Source organism: Barbus barbus (assembly GCF_936440315.1).
Source record: "Barbus barbus genome assembly, chromosome: 8".
NCBI lineage: Eukaryota > Metazoa > Chordata > Actinopteri > Cypriniformes > Cyprinidae > Barbus > Barbus barbus.
The window spans coordinates 16,721,862-16,743,475 of NC_136736.1; the positions used below are offsets into that span (position 1 = coordinate 16,721,862).

Sequence of the window (21,614 nt, forward strand, 5' to 3'; positions counted from 1 at the left end):
AAAGGCCTCTGTGGCCGTGACAGGGCAGGCAGTGAGTTCAGGAACGGCCTCTGGCAGGGTAAGGAGCTCGAGTGGAGCCGGCAGGGCGAGAAGTTCGGATAGAACCGGCAAGGCGAGGAGCTCGGGTGGCGCCGGCAGGGCACGGAGTCTGGGTGGCGCCGGCAGGGCAAGGCGCTTGGGTGGCGCCGGCAGGGCGAGGCGCTTGGGTGGCGCCGACAGGGCGAGGAGCACGGGTGGCGCCGGCAGGGCAAGGCGCTTGGGTGGCGCCGGCAGGCCAAGGAGTCTGGGTGGCGCCGGCAGGGCGAGGCGCTTGGGTGGCGCCGGTAGGGCGAGGCGCTTGGGTGGCGCCGGCAGGGCGAGGAGCACGGGTGGCGCCGGCAGGGCGAGGAGCACGGGTGGCGCCGGCAGGGCGAGGAGCACGGGTGGCTCTGGCACGACCTCCTGGCCAGCAGTGAGCTCCTGGGTAGTCTCCTGGCCTTGTGGGACGGAGAAGGCCTTCCTCCGCCTCTTCCTCCGTCTCCGGGAGCGGGGCGCCGCTGCGGCATCCTCGGCCACCACTAGGGGATTGAGAGCGGGCACCGCCGCCTCGGGAGCGCTGTGAGCGGGCACCGCCGCCTCGGGAGCGCTGTGAGCGGGCACCGCCGCCTCGGGAGCGCTGTGAGCGGGCACGGCCGCCTCGGGAGCGCTGTGAGTGGGCCCCGCCGCCTCGGGAGCGCTGTGAGCGGGCACGGCCGCCTCGGGAGCGCTGTGAGCGGGCACCGCCGCCTCGGGAGCGCTGTGAGCGGGCACCGCCGCCTCGGGAGCGCTGTGAGCGGGCACGGCCGCCTCGGGAGCGCTGTGAGTGGGCCCCGCCGCCTCGGGAGCGCTGTGAGCGGGCACGGCTGCCTCGGGAGCGCTGTGAGCGGGCACCGCCGCCTCGGGAGCGCTGTGAGCGGGCACCGCCGCTTGGAGAAGCGTCAAAAACTCCACCAATTCCCCAAAAGTCAAGTGGTCTAGCTCCCTCATCCACTCCTCATCGAGGGGCTCATCAAGGGCAAGGTTAAAGAAGTCCTTGAGAGCCACCTCGTTGTATCCCAAACCCTCTGCTGCCTCACAAAACGTCCAGGCAAACATCCTGACGTCAGTGCCCCTCTGACGGAGAGAGTGCAGCGTCCTGACCTGGAGGATCCGTAAAAAAGTGGGGTTCCTCACGTTAGGGGCTGGAGGATGGGAAGAATCCATTCCCCGCTGAGTTCTCTGATGTCGGCCACGTTCTGTCATGATACGTGCAGTGCAAATGAAGCGAGAACTCAAGTGCAGGGAAATGGTGGTTTTAATTATAAAAACAAACAAAACAGAAACATAAATTACCCCGAGGGGAAAAACAGACTGACAGAGCAATGCAAAAACGAGGACTAGAAAACAGACATGACTTACTGCACCAAGAACATATGACAACGTGGCCGAACAGGACTGCAAACACCAGGATCATTTAAAGGAGACAAACGAGGAGGCACCAGGTGTACACGCTGAGACAATTAGGGAATAACAAGGAGGGCGGGGTCAAACAATCAGCCGGGGGAACACATGGAACAATCACAACACAAACCCATGTGCTCAGACAAGACAGTGACATCTGGTGGCCAACCAGGGCACACCCACAGGATACGTGACAATATCCTCCTGAGACCCCCCCCCCCCCACACACACACACACACACAAAAAAACTTTGTGATTGAGCAATGTCATTACATTGTTTAAAGCGTGAGAAAAAAATGGAAAAATACAATTTTTGAAAAATTATATTTTATTCATATTTTATTATTTGTCCTCTGTAAAACAAAAAACATAAAATGGCATGAATAGACAGAAAAAAGGCAAATACAATGGGATTTTTTTTTTAAACACCAATCAATTTTTAGGTTTCAGGATTTTTTTATACTAAACGTTGTTTAAGGATGATTCTCAACTATGTTAGAAAATATATAACTCAGAAGACAAGAAAATACTGTTGCGCTCAGATGAAGGCTAATGGTAAGTCCAGGTGCGTGGAAACCAATAAAGTATAGAAGAGACTGTAGATGGTTCGCACTCTCAAAAACTAGACAAAGTCTTTTACAAAAAGAATCAAATATTTTAATAGAGCAAGAGCAGACGTTTCAGCCATCCAGCTATTCTCAATGCTCATAATGAATCAACACCAGACATGCAGTCAATTAGTACTCAGTAGGTAATCAGGGAACAAGTAACATGTGCAATGGGAGGAGCTTCAGCCCAGACCCAGAGAGCAGGTAGAAACACAATCCCTTTTATAGAAAAGTTAACAATGTTAATCTCTTAAAAAGGAAATATTTACAGAAAACATGAATAGTTTATCTCTTCATTCATCCCTTTCGGGAAAAGACTGTTGAGTTCAAAAATCCAAAAAGATTCTCTCTGTAGCAGTTTTTTATCTAAATCACCACCTCTCCTTTTTCAGAAAATATATAACAAAATGATTTTATATATAAAAAAATATGCAATATGTGTGTAAAAATGTCCATAAACTGGTTTTCCCATTAAACACAGTGTATCAATACGCTGCATCTAATTTGCATATTAATGTGTTGTTGTTGGGACAGCATGTTGAAAAAAGAATTATCATAATGGGAGTAATAATTGGCCAGATTTTCATAATATCTAATATTTCATAAGAAATTTATATATAATTTACTTTCCTATTCAATTGTTATGTCTCCCAAAATGCATAATAAGCATGCTTTTAGTCCTGGTGTCCTCTACAGTGGACATGTATGAAATGATGTCCTGTTTCATAACAGGAAGTCATATTTGAATTTGAAAACCCATAACATTTTCCTGAGATGTTGCTTTATGACAAACAATTTGAAAATTATTCAGAATTAAATGACAATTACAAAATATAATATTTCCATAAGGATGCCAAATTTTTCACTAAATTAAATTTAGCCATCTTTAAAGACCTAGGAGAGGGTGTGGTCATGGTGAAACATCCAAACATTAAGTATCTCTAAAAAGCCCTGAATGTGCTCTGTACAGGACATCCAGACTTAAAACTGTGACGTGAGGTCTCAGAGAAATTCACTTAAATAAAATATCCACTACAGAGGCAAAAACTCCATAGCTGGGTCTCAGGAGGAAGTGCACTGACACACATACACATGTACAGTGAGATGGCTAAGCAGAGTACTTAACTCATCTACTATCAGTCTGACCAATGTAGCTCTGAAGCCATAACGCCGATGGCAGACATAATGACTTCCCCTCTGGTCCGTGTGGCAGCATTAGGGTAATCCTGGGGGCTTCACCTGGCACGCTGGTGAGGCTTAACTCTAAACCACCAGCAAGGCCCTTTTTCCATACCACAGACTCAACAACCTTGGCAAACAGACCCCAGCCGAGCCACTGGCGTGAGGATGGGTGACCAGGCCACCGGATGGGTGGTTTAATCTTTGACCAGGGTTCAGCTCAGTCAGCAGCTTTTGTTGGAAGCTTTTTCTCAGTGGACTGCAGCATGAACGCAACTATTACAAGAGCATAAGGAAAGAAAGGATATTTTGTGTACATCAGTGTCTTGCATGTAGGTATCAGTATTGTCAAAAACTCTGTCTAAGTGCTGTTAATGTCCACCCTTCCATTGTTCATTTACTGCGACAAATTCAATTAGGAAAGGATTTTTAAAATAGTATTTAATTTATTCTTTGTAATATACCACTGTACCAACTTTTTTGTACAATGCAATACAAAGGCTAGAGTAAAGAAAGAAAATTTAGAAACAACATTCAACAATCATGCTGGTAAACTAGTTTTTATGAACTACACCAACATCTACTCTACCCTGAACAATTTGGTTTAACACTTTGTGCCAAAGCCACTTGCCTTCAGTGGGGTTGTTAATGCAACATCACATTGATTAACCTGGCCCTCACTGATAAAAGTGACACAAATGAAGTGATTCAAATTAAATGTTATAAATGTTTATGACAAAACCTGGGCCCATATTCATGAAAGAGCTGCTCCTAATAACAAAATTCTAAGAAAATTCTCAGAAATATAGATGTTTCCTCTTACGATCCTAGTGAAGAAAAAAGTAATTCAGAAAGCATCTTAACCGAAAGCATCTTGCATTCGATGATGACACACACAAACCAGGATGAAGACGAGGGAGCTGACTTTGAGAGAAAAGCAAGCAATTTGGATGCTAAAAGAAAAGAGGAAGTCAGTTAGAGCACTAGCAAAAACAAAGGGCATGGAGAAATCAAGAGTTTGGAAACCACCAACGACACCAGCAACCAACAACTACCTGATCGGCTGAGAAAACAACAGTAGTTGATGACAGACAAATCATAAAAGCTATGAAAATGAACCCTAAAAGACGTGTCTGTAAAATCACCAACAACTTCCAGAAAGCTGGGGTGATGCTCTGACAATCTACTGTCCTCAGGAGACTTTGACACAGAATTACAGATGCTACACAGCAAGATGCAAACCTCTGACCAGCACCAAAAATAGAAAGGTAAGACTAGAGTTTGCAAAAAAGCACAAAGGTGAGCCAGAAGAGTTTGGGGACTGTGTTTATGGACCGATGAGACAAAGATGAACCTTTATCTAAGTGATGGGAAAGCAAAAAAGGGAACTGCAATGATCCCAAGCATACAGCCTCATCTGTAAAGCATGGCGGAGGTGGTGTTATGGCATGGGCATGCATGGCTGCCTCTGGAACAGGCCCTCTCAACTTTACTGATGACTTAATGTATGATGACAGTAGCAGAATGAATTTGGAAGGGTACAAAACCATCTTGCCTACCAATATTCAAGAAAATGCCACCAGATTCATTGGGAAGTGCTTCATATTGCATCAGGACAATGACCCAAAACACCCTGCCAGTTCAGTCAATGAATTTATAAGGGCAAAGAAATGGAAAGTCTTAGATTGCCCAAGTCCATCTCCAGATTTAAATCCGATTGAACATGAATTTCACTAGCTGAAGAGGAGAGTATAGGCAGAAACTCCCCAAAACAAACAATTGGGATTGGCTGCATTAAAGGCTGGGAAAAGCATTTCAAAGGATGAGGCCAAGAGTCTGGTGATGTCTATGGGTCACAGACTCACTGCTGTGATTGTGAGCAAGGGATCTGCAACTAAATAATAGCTTTTAATCTTTTATATCTGCCTTATGTTCAACTGTCCCAATACTTATGCTCACATCAATGAGTGGGATGAACTCTAAAAGTGCTGTTCTTTGTATTTGGTAAAACATGTATGTGTTGAAACGGCTAATAATAAAATGTGACATTCTGTAGTTTTGTCTCATATTCATCTTTTAATCATATTTGCAAATGTCTTGACTCTGCAGCCAACAGAGCAATTTTGTCTTTACTGTTCCAATAGTTATGAAGGGCACGGTACAATGTGTGTGTGTGTGAGAGAGAGTACAGTAAAACAGGAAAAAATACAGCTGTAATTTAAAAATGAAGGCTTATAATAGACCCTACTCTTAAAAGCACTCTGTTATTTCCTTCTTGGACAACCAACCAATCAGTCTTCAAAAGATTGTGACCGTTTCTCAAACGGAAGGCTGCATCCTCCGGAGGTCGCATTTGCAGGCTGCATACGTCATCAAGCCTGGTTTATTTCAGTTAACTGAGCATTATATTCGCGAGTCATAAGCATATTACAATTTATGCTTAACTAAGAATAATGGTCAAATTTATAACTGTTACCCCCGGTTTCACAGACAAGGTATAAGGCTAGTCCCAGACTAAAATGCATGTATGAGCTGTCTCAACTGAAAATATCTTGCTCTGACATATCTTAAAATATGTCAGTGGCATTGTTCTGTCTCAAGATGAACACCTGTAAAGTTTTCTTCTAAGACATTTTTATAAAAGCTGCTTAAATATCTTAATTTACCTAAGGTTTAGTCCTGGCTTAAGCTATGCCCCGTCTGTGAAACCGGTCCTTAATGTTCTAAAATGAGATGATCTTTATGATGTATGCAGCCTACAAATGCGACCTCCGAGGGATGCAGCCTTCACTTTGAGAAACGGCCTGTGTCATAGCTAGCAACGGGGTCAGCCCCGCCTCCTAAGATAAAAGTTTTTGTCTTTTCCTCGCTCAGAGTTGCTCTCAGATTGGTCCTGAATCACTTTTAAGCTAAGACTCCTAGTTAGAAATTTTTAAGATAAATTATGAGCTCTCTGAGAGGATTTTCAGAATCTTTAAGAATACAGGCCCTGGTCTTTGAGGGCCACTTTTAAGCAAAGTTTAGTTCTAGCCCCAATAAAACACACTTAAACAAGGTCTTTAAGAAAGAACACAAGAAACTTCCAAGCAGTTGTACTGGAACTAAGCTCTCCTGGAAAGTGGCCCTCCAGGAGAAGGATTGCTTTATAACTTGTAACAACTTTTACCTCAGTGGAAAATTTGCCATCAGAGGTTTTTCCAGGGTGCCTTCAATTTGTTCCTGCAGAATTGCATGTGGTGACATATATGTTAAAATATTTCTCACATTAAGCAACCAAAATGAAACAATCACGTTTTCTTTTTTTGTCACAGATGCAGCTTTAGCACATAATACAGCGAGACTCTTTGTCAGCACTATTTGTTAAAAATATGCAAGAAAACAAACCACAATAATTGTCACATTGACTAAAACAAATAGTTTTGGAATAATACAATGAAAAATACACTTCCATGGCCAGTAACAACTATTTATATCCAGTGATGTAAATTCTTGGTAAAAACATAATTTTAGACCCTGTTTTGCCTTTAAACGTTATTTGTTACCATTTAATAATTGTTAACAACATTTGTAAACGTTTACATAATTATTGGCTAAGAAACAGATAAGCAAGAAACATAATATTAAGAAGCAATGCCCCCCAACCCTACCGCCCAAATTTAGGTGTAATAACCATATGACATCTATATCACTAACATTATGATTCTTTGTAGTGCATTGCATTCAGCTTGAGGCAGGAAGTGCTCTAATGTCTTCAGTATTCATCTGTTGATTCTGACATAGATCTCTCTCTTTTCTCTCGAGCTGTCACAAAATTGAGGAGATCGATGGCTGTCACCACCCCAAATACCATTTGCTTTTGAGTGGAAGATCCATCTGTCAGATCTGGAAAAAAACAGCAGAAATTCAGGCAAACATCTCATCATCCTCTCAGTAATAAGAGTGTATGGGATCAGGAGGAAAAGGCCTCATAGATACAAAGATTAAAAAACTGCCTCTGGCTGCACTTGAAAGGGGTCACATCAGGATTAATCAATAATTAAGCAGTATAGTGGAAACATATCTTCACAAGTCAAAACTATTTTTGTGCAGCATATACCAAAAACTTCAGAAGCTTCAGAAAAAAAAACACATCAACATTTCTGAAAACTTGGCTTGCCAGTCATTTGTAATATGGAAGAAGCATAATGGATATAATCGTTTTTAAAAAGCAAATTGTGAAGAAAAAAAAACAGCAGTTAAAAATGTGTCTTTTTTTTTCCTTTAGTTTTCCTAAATCTGAATTTACCTTGCAAACATAGCTAATGCGCTTTTGTAAAACAATTGAGAGCATATTATCCACACAAGGACTTCAATATGTCAGAATAAACACTCACACTGTATCTGCTCATGGACTACCAGGGCAAAATGATCTGTTTCCAAGATCCGAGACAGCTTTCCCAGATTATCAGTTAGACGAATCTAAAACAAGCAAAAATGGATGAAGTAATGTCAGATGGAGTGAGTGAGCTCAAACTATCCTTTCTAAAAGAATGGCGCTCACCTGCTTGAACTGTTTGTAGAGCACTTTGCTGACAGGGTCAGAGGGCTTGACCTTTCCTGCAAGCACAGAGGCAAGCATGTTTCCCAGGGTCACCATTCCCAGAATCAATCTGCAGAGAGCAAGCCAAACACAACTGCATTCCACTCCTCACTTTTAATCATCTTCAATTACAATGATAATATAGATTTAATACAATAAGTACTGATGACAATTACGGTGAGGTTGTCACCATTTTAATGTTGATTCAAATGTACATTGTTGCATGTATTGCTCACCCAGATTCATCTACGACAGGTGCCTGGTCAAAGCCCTTTTCTTTCAAGATTTTGGTGGTTTTTTGGCATGTGACTGTGGGCAGCACAGTTAGTGGAGCAGAAAGGTTTAGACTCTGTAATTTCAGATTCCACCACCTGGAAGATATTGAATGAAGGGTGAATAAAAAAATAAATGATGATGAACGAAAACGAGATGATGACAAGGTTCTAAATACTTAGACATTGTATCAATGTTCATAAATGGAGTATATATTTAATATAAGGAAAATGGGGCTAGCTTTCACACCGAGAATTTGTCATATTCACAGTATGTGTGAAAAGTTCAAATGTATTTTGAGCTTTTTTATAAAGTGTTTTCTATAGAGTTTAAAAACATTTTAACTGAAATTATTTTTTAGAAAAGATAATTATTTTTCTTTTTTTTTCTCCAAACTAAAACATTATATTAAAAAATATAGGCCTATATTATAATAATAAATAAATAAAAATAAAACCTCAGAAATGGGTCAACTTCTCTTACTTAAGCCTGGTAAAGACCCCCATTTATGTGGCTCCTATAGGCCGATCTCATTACTCAATTCAGACTATAAGATTTTTGCCAAAATTATTGCTTTAAGATTAGAAAAAGTTATCTCACAGTTGGTGCACATGGATCAAACAGGATTTATTCAAAATCGATCTCTTTTTGACAATGTTCGGAGACTTTTGAATGTAATTTTCCCTGCCTCTCAGGTTGACTTTCCTGTTATTGCTATCTCTTTAGATGCCGAAAAGGCTTTCGATCGTGTTGAATGGCCCTATTTATTTACAGTCCTTCAAAAGATGAATTTTGGTCCTAAATTTCTTAACATGGTCAAAATGCTATATAACCACCCAACAGCAGTCATTCGGACCAATAATGAGATTTCGGCTCAGTTTTCTTTGGAGCGGGGCACAAGGCAGGCTTGTCCACTGTTTCCCCTTTTATTTTCTCTTGTAATCGAGCCTTTAGCTATTGCAATTCGCTCACATGACATCATTAGTGGTTTTACAGCCCTTCAATCTGAGCATGTAATCTCATTATATGCAGACAATATTATGTTGTATCTGACAAATGATTCTTCTATACCAGCTTTGTCAGCGTTATTACAAGAGTACGGAATCATATCTGGTTATAAAATGAATGTGAATAAGAGTGTATCTGTGCCTCTTAATACAGCTGCTACCCAATTGTCCCTTAACAATTTTCCTTTTGTCTGGAATACAGATAAATTCATGTATTTGGGATTACAAATACCCAGAGATCTGTCCCAATTATACAACTTAAATTATGCCCCCCTGCTTAAAAGAGTAGAAAAGGACTTAGATAGATGGAAATCTCTTCCTATTTCATTAATTGGCCGGGTAAATTCTATAAAAATGAATGTGCTGCCAAAATTGTTATATTTGTTTCAGGCGCTCCCTCCTGTGTTACCAAAGTCTTTCTTTAAAGATCTTCACAGAAGTATTTCTAGGTTCTTATGGAAAGGGAAAGTTCCGCGGGTAAAATTGAGTTCACTGTGTATGCCTTTTCAGAATGGTGGACTCAAATTGCCTGATTTTTATTTATATTATTGTGCAGCTCAGCTGCGCATAGTCTGGATTTGGCAATCAAAATCTGTTTCCCCCCCTGCATGGCAGCAATTAGAAAAGGTCCAGGTACAGGGTATAACTCTTGCTGCAATACCTTTTATTTCTATAAACTGTTTAAAGAAATTGACCCCTAATCCACTAATCGTTGGTACCGCTAAAATTGTTACAGACCTCAGAAAAAAGATGAACTGCAAGCAGACTCTCTTCGGATCCACTGTTTTTTATTACAATCTTTTTCTACCCCCTGCTCTTAAAGATTGCATAGCCAAACAGTGATACGATCGAGGCATTCAAACCTTTGACAAACTTTATGAGGAGGACACGCTCATGTCTTTCGAGAAGCTATAACAGAAATGTATCCTTCCCTCTAAATTTTTCTTTAAATACCTACAAGTTAGACATTACATTCAGACCCAGCAAGGTGGCCGTTTATCCAAGCTCCCTTTTTCACCTCTTGAGGCTATCTTGTCTGAGAAAAAAGGTCCTAAGTGTCTTATTTCATTTTTCTATGGCAAGTTGTTGCAGTTGATGGCTGGTAATATCTGTGATGTCAAATCTAAGTGGGAAAAAGACTTGGAGTGCTCATTCATTGATGATGAATGGGAAACAATATGTAAGGATGCTCAGACACTCTCTATCAATACTCGTCATAAACTGATTCAATTTAATGTGATACATAGAGTTTATTATACCCCAGTTAGACTGCACTCCTTTAAAAGCTCCTATTCAGAGCTTTGTCCTAGATGTAAAGCGGATAGAGGGACTCTCCTACATATGTTGTGGTCTTGTCCTGACTTGGAAGTATATTGGAAAGAGGACTTAGAGATCATTGCCACAGTTGCTGGCACTAATGTGCCTAGAGAGCCTAGACTTACTCTTTTAGGGTACATCCCATTACTCGATCAACAAGGGCTTAATTTGAGATTTGTTAGGCTTGCCCTCTTAGCGGCCATAAAATGTATAACTTTGAGATGGAAAGATTCCAAACCACCTTCTACTTCTATGTGGATCAAAGAAGTATCATCTTATATACCTTTGGAAAAAATTTCATTTAGTTTGAAAAAAAGGCAAGATTTGTTTGTCAAATTCTGGGGAAGTTTCCTTTCTTATTTGGGCATAACAGGACAGAATGACTAGATACCATCTAATTATCTCTGTTTTCTTGTTTGATTTTATTTATGGTTTATTTGTGGCACTATGGGATGGAGGTCTGGGGTATGTTATAGGGTAGTCTATATGGGAATTATATATTTGGATTATTCTGTATCTTGTATGTCGTGTTTAACATAATAAAAATATATAAATGGGTCAACTATAAAATGAAGACAAAATTTGTTCAAAATACAAGAGTATTTTTCATATTTGCGGGTCATGATTTAAAAAGTATTTAAAATGTTTAACATGAATTAGTTTCCACATTTGCCATCGTTTGATATTTTTGTAGAATACATCTTAAATGTCGTGCTGTTGCATAAATTATTTTGCAGTTACTGTTTAAATTGTGCTGGATAGCTTATAAAATGACAGATTGCATTGTGGCAACTTACCCCATACACTCCGAAAAATTTCAAAAGGGTTTTTTCAGTGTTGCCATAAAAAAAAAAAAAAAAAAATTATATTAAAAATTATATATATTGGAACCTTTTAGAGATCAGTTAAAAAAGTTCTTAAAATAGTTTTATAATACAAAGAGCCTTTTCCACTATAAAGAACCTTTTGTGCAATGGAAAGATTCTACACTCTTAAAAGTAAAGGTGCTTCACGATGCCATAGAAGAACCGTTTTTGTCTAAATGGTTCCATAAAGAACCTTTCTCTTTCACAAAAGGTTATTTGTGGCGAAAGAAGGTTCTTCAGATTATAAAAAGGTAAGAAAGGATTTGTCTGAATGGTTCTTTGTGGAAGCAAAAATTGTTCTTCTATGGCATTGCTGTGAAAAACCTTTTAAGCACCTTTATTTTTAAGAGTGTATGGATGTTAAAGGTTCTTCATCGAACCATCAATGCCAATATCAAACCTTTACAGTGTACAGTGTGACAACATGTCCTGTTATTATGTTCTTATGTCATCTTTAGTTATATACCTACATTAGATAAATTACATAAATGACATAAATTTACTTCTAAAAATAAATATACCCTAAAAATGCCAAATAAATAAATTACCAATAAAATGCGACAAATAGCCCCAGTCTCACGTATACACACTAAATCTTAAGTGACAAAATGATATTCTGCTCACCAGGGTTTATTCACCATGATGTCTTCCACCCTCAGAAAGCCCTTCTGGAACATCCACTTATCACTCAAGAACTTGGACCTTTAGAGTAAATTTGAAACACAAAATGATGATTAACATCCATTGCTTCAGACTGAGCCAAGCTTAGTTGCTAGTTGTCTTTGTGGAAAAAAGCCAAACAAGGGCGAGGAAATATTTTACATTTATAAATTTGGCAGATGCTTTCAACTAAAGCGGCTTACAGTGCATTTAAGAAATAAATGTAATTATTTTGTGTTCCTTGGAAAAACTGAAGCTCAATAAGCTTGCAGCCAATTCTTGTGCATCTCTCTGATTTTCCTTACATGTAGTTGCGAATGGAGTCTGGCAGAATCACAACACAGCGCTGTCCCTCCTTCAGCTCTTTGGCAAACTTTACTGCAGCCGCCATGACAGTGCCTGAGCTTCCACCTGACAACAGAGAACATAAACAATGCGGTATATACAAACACAAATATACTACAATCATGACATTACTTTTCATAGACATTAAGCCCCAATTTAAGATGCTGTAAAATGTAAAATGTGTGACGTTAGGGTGCATGTTATGAAAGGATAATGTGCTTACCACATAATAGCCCTTCATCTCTTATAAGCATTCGAGCAATGGCAAATGATTCCTCATCGTTGGATTTGTACCATTTGTCAACCAACTGAAATAAAAACACAATATGTGTGATATGTACATGAACTGCCTGCTGTCTCTCAACAGTAGAACACTGTGAGCCAAAACTATAAATCTACTGCCATCTTCTGGTAAAGAACACAATAGTAATACCAGTGAGTAGACTATTGCAACAAACAAGTGGGTATCAAAAAGCAGGACTCTTCCTTTCAGGAGTCAAATTACTCAGATGAATTTGAGAGTATAATATTTGCACTTTTACTGCAAACAACGTCAACACAAAAAACAAAACCAAACCAACCAAACCCAAATACTCTTAATAGTATACATTTATTTTAGAATAGAAAAATATACTTTCAACATTTTTAGCCTTCTTTATCACATTTGATACACACATTGGCATTTCTAAGTCCTTGAAATGATCAACATGAAAAACCTCTTGCGCACATCTACTACATGCTTTTAGTCATCTGATTGCTAGATTATACTTTTTAGCAAGTAAAAGGCCTTTTAGTAAAATGTGAGAATAACTTTGATATTGTTAATAAAATTTCAGGATGAACACTTACTGGACTGAAGCAACTTGGGTTTACTTGATTATCCATATATCATTTTTAGAAAAGTAATGTTCAAATGTGTCAGCTGAAAAGCCCTGTCATATACAATTCATAAAGGACTTTAGACTTATATTCAAACCTACACACTTATGTAGAGTCACTCACAGATCTATCCAGGACGGTGGGTATGAAGTCATATCCGATGCCCTCCACCTCATACTGGGTTTTATCAGTCCGGTTCAGCTCTTCAGGCTCAGCGAGGATCGAGCCCTCTGGGTCCACTCCAACAATCTACCAAAACACAAACACACTTCTGATCAGTCAAGATGGGAGTCAAGTGATGCCTGGCTACTTAATTTCTGAGTGACTTATAAAACTGCAATTTACAGTCATGGCCAAAAATATCGGCACCCTTGGTAAATATGATCAAAGAAGGCTGTGAAAATGTATCTGCATTGTTAATCCTTTTGATCTTTTATTTTAAAAATTCACAAAAATCTAACCTTTCATTGGATAATAAGAATTTAAAATTGGGGGGATTATCATTATTAAAAATAAATGTTTTTCTCAAATACACGTTGGACACAATTATTGGCACCCCTAGAAATTCTTATAAGTAAAAATAAGTAAAAAATGTATATTCCCATTCATATTCACAATTTTGAGCACTCCAGGGTGATTATGAACATGAAATTATACAGCCATGGCCTTCTGTGAAACAGAAATATATTCTGATGTGCAGCAAAAGATAATTGAGCTTCACAAATTAGTGAAGTGGCTTTAAGAAAAGAGCTAGAACAGTGAAAATTCCCATTTCCACCATCAGGGCAATAATAAGAATTTCCAATAAACATAAAATTTTACGAAACTGCCTGGAAGAGGACATGTGTCTATATCGTCCTAATGCACGGTGAGAAGGAGAGTTTGAGTGGCTAAAGACTCTCCAAGGACCACAGCTGGAGAATTGGCTTCTATGGTCAGATGAAACTAAAAATGTGCTTTTTAGCAGCAAACACTCAAGATGGGTTTGGTGAACAGGGATACTGCTGTATTTTTGATGTTGTGGGCCTATATTTCTGCTGGAGGTCCTGTTTAGACACATGACATCAGGGATTCTATCAAATAAAAAAAATCAATAAGTGACTGACTCTGTTAGAAATCTTATAATGGGCCATGTTTGGATCTTCCAACCGTAAAATAATCCAAACACAAACCTGAAAACAACACAAAAATGGGTCACTGAGCACAAAACCAAGCTTCTGCTATGGCCATTCCAGTCCTCTGACCTGAACCCTGTAGAAAATGAGTGTAAAATATTTTAAAAGGTTTGCTGCATGATTAAAATAAGCCACATGTATATAAACGACAAACCACAAAAAGTTTCTGTATTCGCGATGTATTTGAATGCCAAAATATTATTTACCTTTTATGTAGCTCCTTCACCCGCGTTCTAATATCCACATAAAACATTTTGCATAACTTCACGGCGGTACGGTGATAACGCTTAACGGCACAGATTTTACTACATATTTAAACTGATCAGTGTTTTTTTGTTTGTTTTTCCCCCACATATTTGACTGATTGTTTTTTATAATGATAATGAACAGGCTGCATTGTCAAGGTAGATGGCTTTACTGTGTGCGCGCATGCGGCGCTGGAGCAATCACTTGATTTAATTTTTTTTCCCCTTCCAACAATGGAAGCAACTAGGCTACTCCTTTTAGTCATGAAGATAATCGGAATGGTAAAAGGTTTGCTTTTATTTGTGTACATTCACAATAAAAACAAATCTTTGCGCTTTTGTAAAATAAACCTAAAAAAATAGGATGCCGCTTTCTGACGTCATGGTTTCCTTTCGCGAAGCACAAAAATTAACCGAAACTCTGCATAGGCTACTTGTTGCACAGTTTTTCTTTCGTTCTCTTAAATTATTATTTAAGTGAAAATATATTTCTCGTATAGGCCTATTTATTCGTTGCTTTTTGCGCATGTAAAATTAATCCCCGGAAAACAAATGTTAGTATTTTTAATGGGTCACAGACACTTATTCTTTCTAATTTAATTCAGTTCTAATTTTAAAATAATCTTGTCGGTTAACGGTTAATAATCGGTTAACGAGCGTCTGTTGTCGGTTAGGAAAAACAACCGAAATGAGCATCCCTAATTTGGCCATGACGGTATATGATTTTATCTCAATTTAACATTATGTGGTTTACTCTTCCAGTTATTTTCTTTCTGGCTGACATTTGAAGTGGTAGCTACTGTTTGTTACAAAACAGGCACATTTCACAAAATTGCTGTGCATCAGATCTCAGGGACAATCAGTGTCTACCTTAATATTTGGGCATTTCTCCTTCAGTTTGCGAGCAACGCCGGTTATAGTGCCACCTGTGCCGGCTCCTGCCACCAGCATATCCACTTTACCTGTGGTGAGTTAAGAGTCAAAAGAATAGTTCACACAAAAATGAAAATGTACTAAAAATCTCTTCACCCTCAAGCCATCCAAGATGTAGATGAATTTGGTTCTTCATGGGAACAGATTTGAAGAAATTTAGGATGACTTGCTCACCAGTGGATCCTCTGCAATGAATGAGTAACATATTTACAACATTTGTAAATGTAAAAAAAAAAGTGCATTGGTTAATATTTTAATCAGTTTAAACCACCAGTTTAATGACATTTGTAAGCATTCAAATGCTCATTAATAAGCTGTTTATCATATGCGTGATCACATATGAATTGAAAGCTTATTTCAATTTAAATTTTATATGAATTAAGGATTTGCTGAACATTGTGAAATGATACTACACTTGTAGCTTAATGAATATATATGAACTAATCTGTTAAACATTATATAATGATCTGATATTATATAACTGATCTGTTAGACATTATATTATGTTTGTTAATGATTATTCATTTATTATAAAGTATTACCCAAATCATCATTAAGATTTGCTTTTAACATTTAACATTGCTTTTGCCTAGATAGAGACCTCTATGCATAATATGGCTTTCTCCAGTGAAAACTTTGTCTCAAGAAATCAGAAGAGCACGGATCAAGCACCGTTTCTAGTGAAAATAGCCCAAAACAGTTTTAAAGGATCTATTGGTGAGCATGTGATGTAATGCTAAATTTCTCCCAATCTGTTCCCTTGAAGAAAAACTCTATCTTAGATAGCCTGAGGGTGAGTGCATGTGGGTCAACTATTCCTTTAATGTTACTGACAACAAAAAGCCTTGAAGCTGGTGCGAGAGGAAGCTATGCTTTAATGATAAAAATCAGAAAAAGATAGGAGAACAAAGACAGCGAGAAAGTGAGAGAAACAACACAATTACTACCATCACACTGCTCCAGAATCTCCTCAGCAGTGGTGTCATAATGAGCCAGGGGGTTGCTGGGATTGCGATACTGGTCCAGGATGTGTGAGTTAGAAATCTCATTCTTCAAGCGCCAAGCCACACCCACATGGGACTCAGGGGAGTCAAACCGTGCACTGGTGGGAGTTCGGACAATCTCAGCACCCAAAGCTCTCAAGACATCAACCTATGAAGAGACTACTGTTTAACCTTCTTGATGGGTTAACAAATCCCATTTGATCTAACTGGAAAGAATCTTACCTTTTCCATGCTCATTTTCTCAGGCATAACAATTATGCAACGATAACCCTTCACTGCTGCAGCCAATGCAAGACCAATACCTGCATAGAGTGCACATAACTTAACCCTTTAGACCTCAAATTTTTTCCACTGGGCAAAAATTATTTTACCCACTTATTTGCTTTTCTCCATTGCAAAATTGACCACTACAATGCACTTTTCTAACCATATTTATGAACTGGATTTTAAACATATGCAGTATGTGAACTAGTGTTGAAGATTTTGAGAAGAACACACATACTGTAGCAACAAACAATGAAATAAGAATGTAGAAAACAGAAAAGATGAAGTCTCAACAAAATCAGAGTCAACAAAAGAGTCCTGTGTGATTACCTGTATTTCCAGAGGTGGGCTCTATAATGGTGTCTCCAGGTTTGAGGATGCCTTCCCTTTCTGCGTCTTCCACCATACGCAGACTGATACGGTCCTTCACACTACCACCAGCATTAAAGAACTCACACTTGGCCACTGCAAACACACCAACAAACAAAACTAAATGACTGTAAAGTAACTTTAAGTTATTTATATAAATGCCTTTCATCCATTTCATAGATTTAAATATAACATTAAAGCCACAAAGAAGGTCAAAACTCTTTCAAAGGACTCAAGGTCAATACTTGCTTTATCTTTCAGTTTTCTTTTTGTCTTTCAAGGAGGTTTCTTGTAGCGCACTTTCAGTGGTAAAAGATATTGACTTTTAAAGTAACTGATTTAGAATTGTTCAAAAGTAGAAATGTGAACGAATCGCTTACAAAGTTCACACTTTAGTCCAAACGTCTTAGAGATCTTGTTTATGCGGACCAGTGGTGTGTCTCCAATCCTGTCCAGGATGTTGGGCAGAATCTTCTCAGCTTTTGTCCTGCAATGGTTAAAGAAAGAAAAAATAAACACTCATAAAGGGATATTGCAGGGAAAGAAGCTATAGTTACAATTATAGTTAAAGTTAAAAAGGTCATTTTGTGACAGTGTTAATTAAAAATAATATAAAAATAATATATAGGAATTGATTGGATCATTTGATGTTCATTGTCATGTGAGTGACACCTTTTGTCCTGCACTCTCAGCAGTGAACACATTATCAGATAAAAGAACATGTTCCAAGACGAAAGGGAAGTTATTTTGCTTAAAGATTACAAGGGCACATTCATTTTTTACATAATAATATGAACATATTATATAATATGCACACTACAATATTCCAAAAATTATCTCCAAAAATATTAATAATATTCATGTTCTCATAAAAATAAGAATTGTCTTTTTATTTCCTGGTGACTTTACAATCTAGAAACTGTGAATATAAAGGACCAGACTCTGTCACTAAACAAAATAATAAAATAATTTTCTAAAACCCCACAATGTTTAAAATAAAAATAATGAAAGTCATGTGCACTTATGAATACATACACAAAAATGCATCTGCTTAACTGCGTGAACATTCTAAAACCTAAAAAGGAAATGTTCCTTTTGTTAAATTAATGTTATATATCTTCTATATTTATTTTTTTCCGTAACAAATATATTGTTGATTGAACAGAGCAAAGTCCATTACAGCTAATCAATGATTGTGAAACATGTTTATCTTGCTGATAAGTTTCCAAATACGGAAATATTCCGGAGAAAGACACAGAAATGCTTTTTTGGTAGGCTCAGCTCTCTACGCATGTGTCCCTGTAACTTGATTTAAAGTATCTTGTGATTTTAGTTCAGAATTGAAAAGTGAGAGATCATTAAGCATTATCACCTGGGGAAGTATTTGTGAGGGGAATTTTCAAGAGACATTCCTGGTTTCCAGGTACATCTGCTTGGCAGGTCAGGACGAATCCATTTTGGATCAGTGGCCCCAGATTCTCTATTCAACTGCAGGGGTCTGTCTACATTATCTGAAACCAACTTCTCAACACCATTCCTGCCAGTGGTCTTCTTGCCAGAAAAAGGGCAGGCAGGACTGTCGTTCTCTTTGTTGGATGGAACTGAAGGCATGATTCCTCTATAGTTCTCTGTAAAGTGTGAGAATTTATTCACAACACATTTTAGATTGTAGATTAGAGGCTAAATTCTGTAAACAACTTTGATGTTTGCTTGAGAAAGCCTGAATAGCCCGAGTCAAAAGAGCCAAATCACATGTCTGTTCTGCACATTCTAAAACTGGCACTACCACAAACTAAATAAATAAATACATGTTTTGTTATTTCATCCATGTTATTCTGTTTTCTAATAAATAGCCTAAGCTTATTATGACACCACAATTCTAGATACAAGTTAAATGTTTTCTTTTGAGTCAGGAACGAATAAGCAAATTAAAAGCAATGGCATGAAAAAAATCAGGTTTGTAGGTGTTCAGAATCAGATACAGAAACTGAAAAATTAGAAACACTGCATTGTTTTTGTTTTTTATTAACATTTAAGGCAGACAGCAGTTGGTAAATTAGACTGCGGTCACTTTAAGACACAATGCATGAATCCAAAATTATTATAGGGCTACACATCCAATTTCTTTCTCAATGGTTGTGTCTTCACTTGAGACAAAACCAAATGTTTTCAAGTATACTTGTACAGATAGGTATTTTGACACAATTGTGTCCGTTCAAGCGCAAGAAGACATGAAATATAACTCAATTCAGGGCTCGCACATTATAGGATTAGGTCAGATGTCCACAGACTATGAAGCTGGAATACTTCCAGGCTGCTGTCTTTATACTTTATACTTGTTCCAACTATGGCTAAAAGATCAAAGCCCATAATGATAAAGTGTAAAATCCACAGAATTAACAAGAAAGCAATAGATTGCTGCAGTGAAGATATACTTTTAGGGCAAACCAAAATTGGCTTTTGGATTATTGCAGAAAATAAGTTCTGTGACTAACAACAGTTTCTGTTTCTTACACATTTTTGCATTTATCAAGATAATCTTCACAAATGAACACAACTTTTATCTATTTTGAAAACTAAATACAAACAAAAATGCTAAACGTAGGCTATAGTCACATGACTTCGACGTCACCACCATTAAATTCGCCAGCTCTTTCAGTCTTTATTCAAAAACATTTTCCCTGAATGTCTGAGTTAGTATAGATTTGATTATTAACACAATTAGACTGTAACATTGACTAGTGAGTAGATAAGATGGACTCACATTTAATGTTTAATTGTTTAATTATTGTTCCATTTAGATTTTAGCAACTGCCTTTTTAAGACAAGTTAAAAAAAAAAAAAAAAATCACAAGGATGCATTACTTATGTAATGGTGTAGAATAAAATGAATTCTGAATTCATGACAATGGAAGCCAAAGTGCTAAACATGCTTGTTCACAGGTCTGCAGCACTCTTACATCACTTCAACATCACCACAATGACATAGGAAGCCATCAGGCTAATTCCGGAGAATGAGAACCATTAATATATAACCTAAGCAGCCAAGCATAAAATACACCAGCTGTTAAAACTATATGAGCCTCAACAACATAACAAGCATGCTTGACTGCTTTAATGTGAAATGACCACAATACAATTCAAGTTCAGATGGTCTTTGTGTATCTAGAAATAACATGATTGAGATTGATATTTGATCAGTTCTAGGCACTTAAGCTTCACTTCTTGCATTTTCATTGCATTAAATATCAAAATATTACCTGAAAGCAAATGATACCAGATAGATATATAGTCAGACAGACAGATAAATATTACAAAATTCTACTGTATGAGTGGTGACTCTTTAGGACCAGGGTTGCCAGATCCGTAGTAGCCCCACTTTTGACAGTATCAAATATAAATGTCTTCAGTCTTCTGTCAGTCTAAACAAGCAAGCTGTATAATGTTTTAATGGAAATATGACTCTGATGAGGTTGATTACAATATTCACGTGACTGTAAATTCCAAATATTGGGGACTGAAGTGACTTTGATACACACCTGGTAATCCAGTCTAGGACGCAAGTGTCAGGCTGTCAGAAGTATGGGGAAGCTTAAAGTGGATGCACTCTCAGAAACTCTTTTAACTAAACACTTTCATTCACAACCCATCCAGGCAGAGTTTCCTGTAAAACACTTATAGGACTTACAGAACCATTCATTAAATATCAGAAACATACTTTAGATAATCTGTACGAGCACGAGGCAACCATCATGTACCTGCAAATCACAAACCTCGTGCTCTTAAAGTTTTTGTTATTGTGATTATGTCAGTCAGTCAACAAACTGTCTCTTTTTGTGAATTCGATTTTAATTAATGCAGTTAATTTCATGGTTATTGATGGAAATGACGTTTAGTTTTAAATAGAGAAGAGAAATCTTCACAGTTGTGAATAAATCTTTCTCTCTTCTGCTAGGTGCATTAAAGGATTTTGATTATTACATACTAATAAAAAGAAGACGTTTTGCAAATAAACATTTCAACATATGCAAAGCAGCTAAATGTTTTCTATTATATATATATATATATATATATATATATATATATATATATATATATATATATATATTTCTGTCTCAAATATATTGCTGATCACATACTGCAACGTCCATTACAGATATTCACCGATTATAAAACACATTTACCTTGATGATAAGCGCCGACCGTCCACTTTAACAGCTGCGCATACAGAAGTACCTGCGTCACGTCATTTATTTTAACGGGGTTCATCATTTATTTGGGAATAAGTACGCAATCTGATTGGCTGGAACGAGGGCGTCTGTAGCTCGCCCTCCTATCAGAAGTTGGGAAATGTCCAAAAAAAAATTATTATTGTAAAAACATGTGTGAAACATTTGGCCTACAACTCAAAATAGCTGAAATGTAAGAGATATTTAATGGCTAATTTCGAGCC

At 38.0% G+C, this 21,614-nt stretch overlaps 1 protein-coding gene across 3 annotated transcripts; it reads right to left on the reverse strand.

Annotated features, from left to right (window-relative positions):
- Positions 1–905: 905 nt before the first annotated feature.
- Positions 906–21,425, reverse strand: LOC306873567 (cystathionine beta-synthase-like). Of its 3 annotated transcripts, XM_079422963.1 has the most exons (16): positions 21,346–21,425; positions 20,701–20,825; positions 18,534–18,789; positions 17,542–17,648; positions 17,123–17,257; positions 16,751–16,830; positions 16,472–16,676; positions 15,462–15,553; positions 13,295–13,420; positions 12,516–12,600; positions 12,253–12,358; positions 11,912–11,989; positions 8,061–8,195; positions 7,786–7,894; positions 7,619–7,703; positions 906–7,127 (listed from the first exon to the last, which is right to left on the reverse strand). In XM_079422963.1, the coding sequence occupies exons 3-16, from the start codon at positions 18,770–18,772 to the stop codon at positions 6,997–6,999; spliced, it is 1,713 nt and encodes a 570-aa protein (XP_079279089.1). In that variant the 5' UTR covers positions 18,773–18,789; positions 20,701–20,825; positions 21,346–21,425; the 3' UTR covers positions 906–6,996. The 3 variants fall into 3 exon arrangements, with proteins under 3 accessions (XP_079279089.1, XP_079279090.1, XP_079279088.1); XM_079422964.1 differs by lacking the exon at positions 18,534–18,789; XM_079422962.1 differs by lacking the exon at positions 21,346–21,425 and having other exon boundaries at positions 20,701–21,186.
- Positions 21,426–21,614: the final 189 nt, after the last annotated feature.

Excerpts from the sequence above, each read along its gene's own strand:
- LOC306873567 (XM_079422963.1), bottom strand. The coding sequence starts at position 18,772 with ATGCCTTCAGTTCCATCCAACAAAGAGAACGACAGTCCTGCCTGCCCT. Across the intron at positions 17,258-17,541 it reads TGGACTAAAGTGTGAACTTT|TGGCCAAGTGTGAGTTCTTT; the intron begins GTAAGCGATTCG and ends GTGTGTTTGCAG. Across the intron at positions 16,831-17,122 it reads GCCCACCTCTGGAAATACAG|GTATTGGTCTTGCATTGGCT; the intron begins GTAATCACACAG and ends CACTCTATGCAG.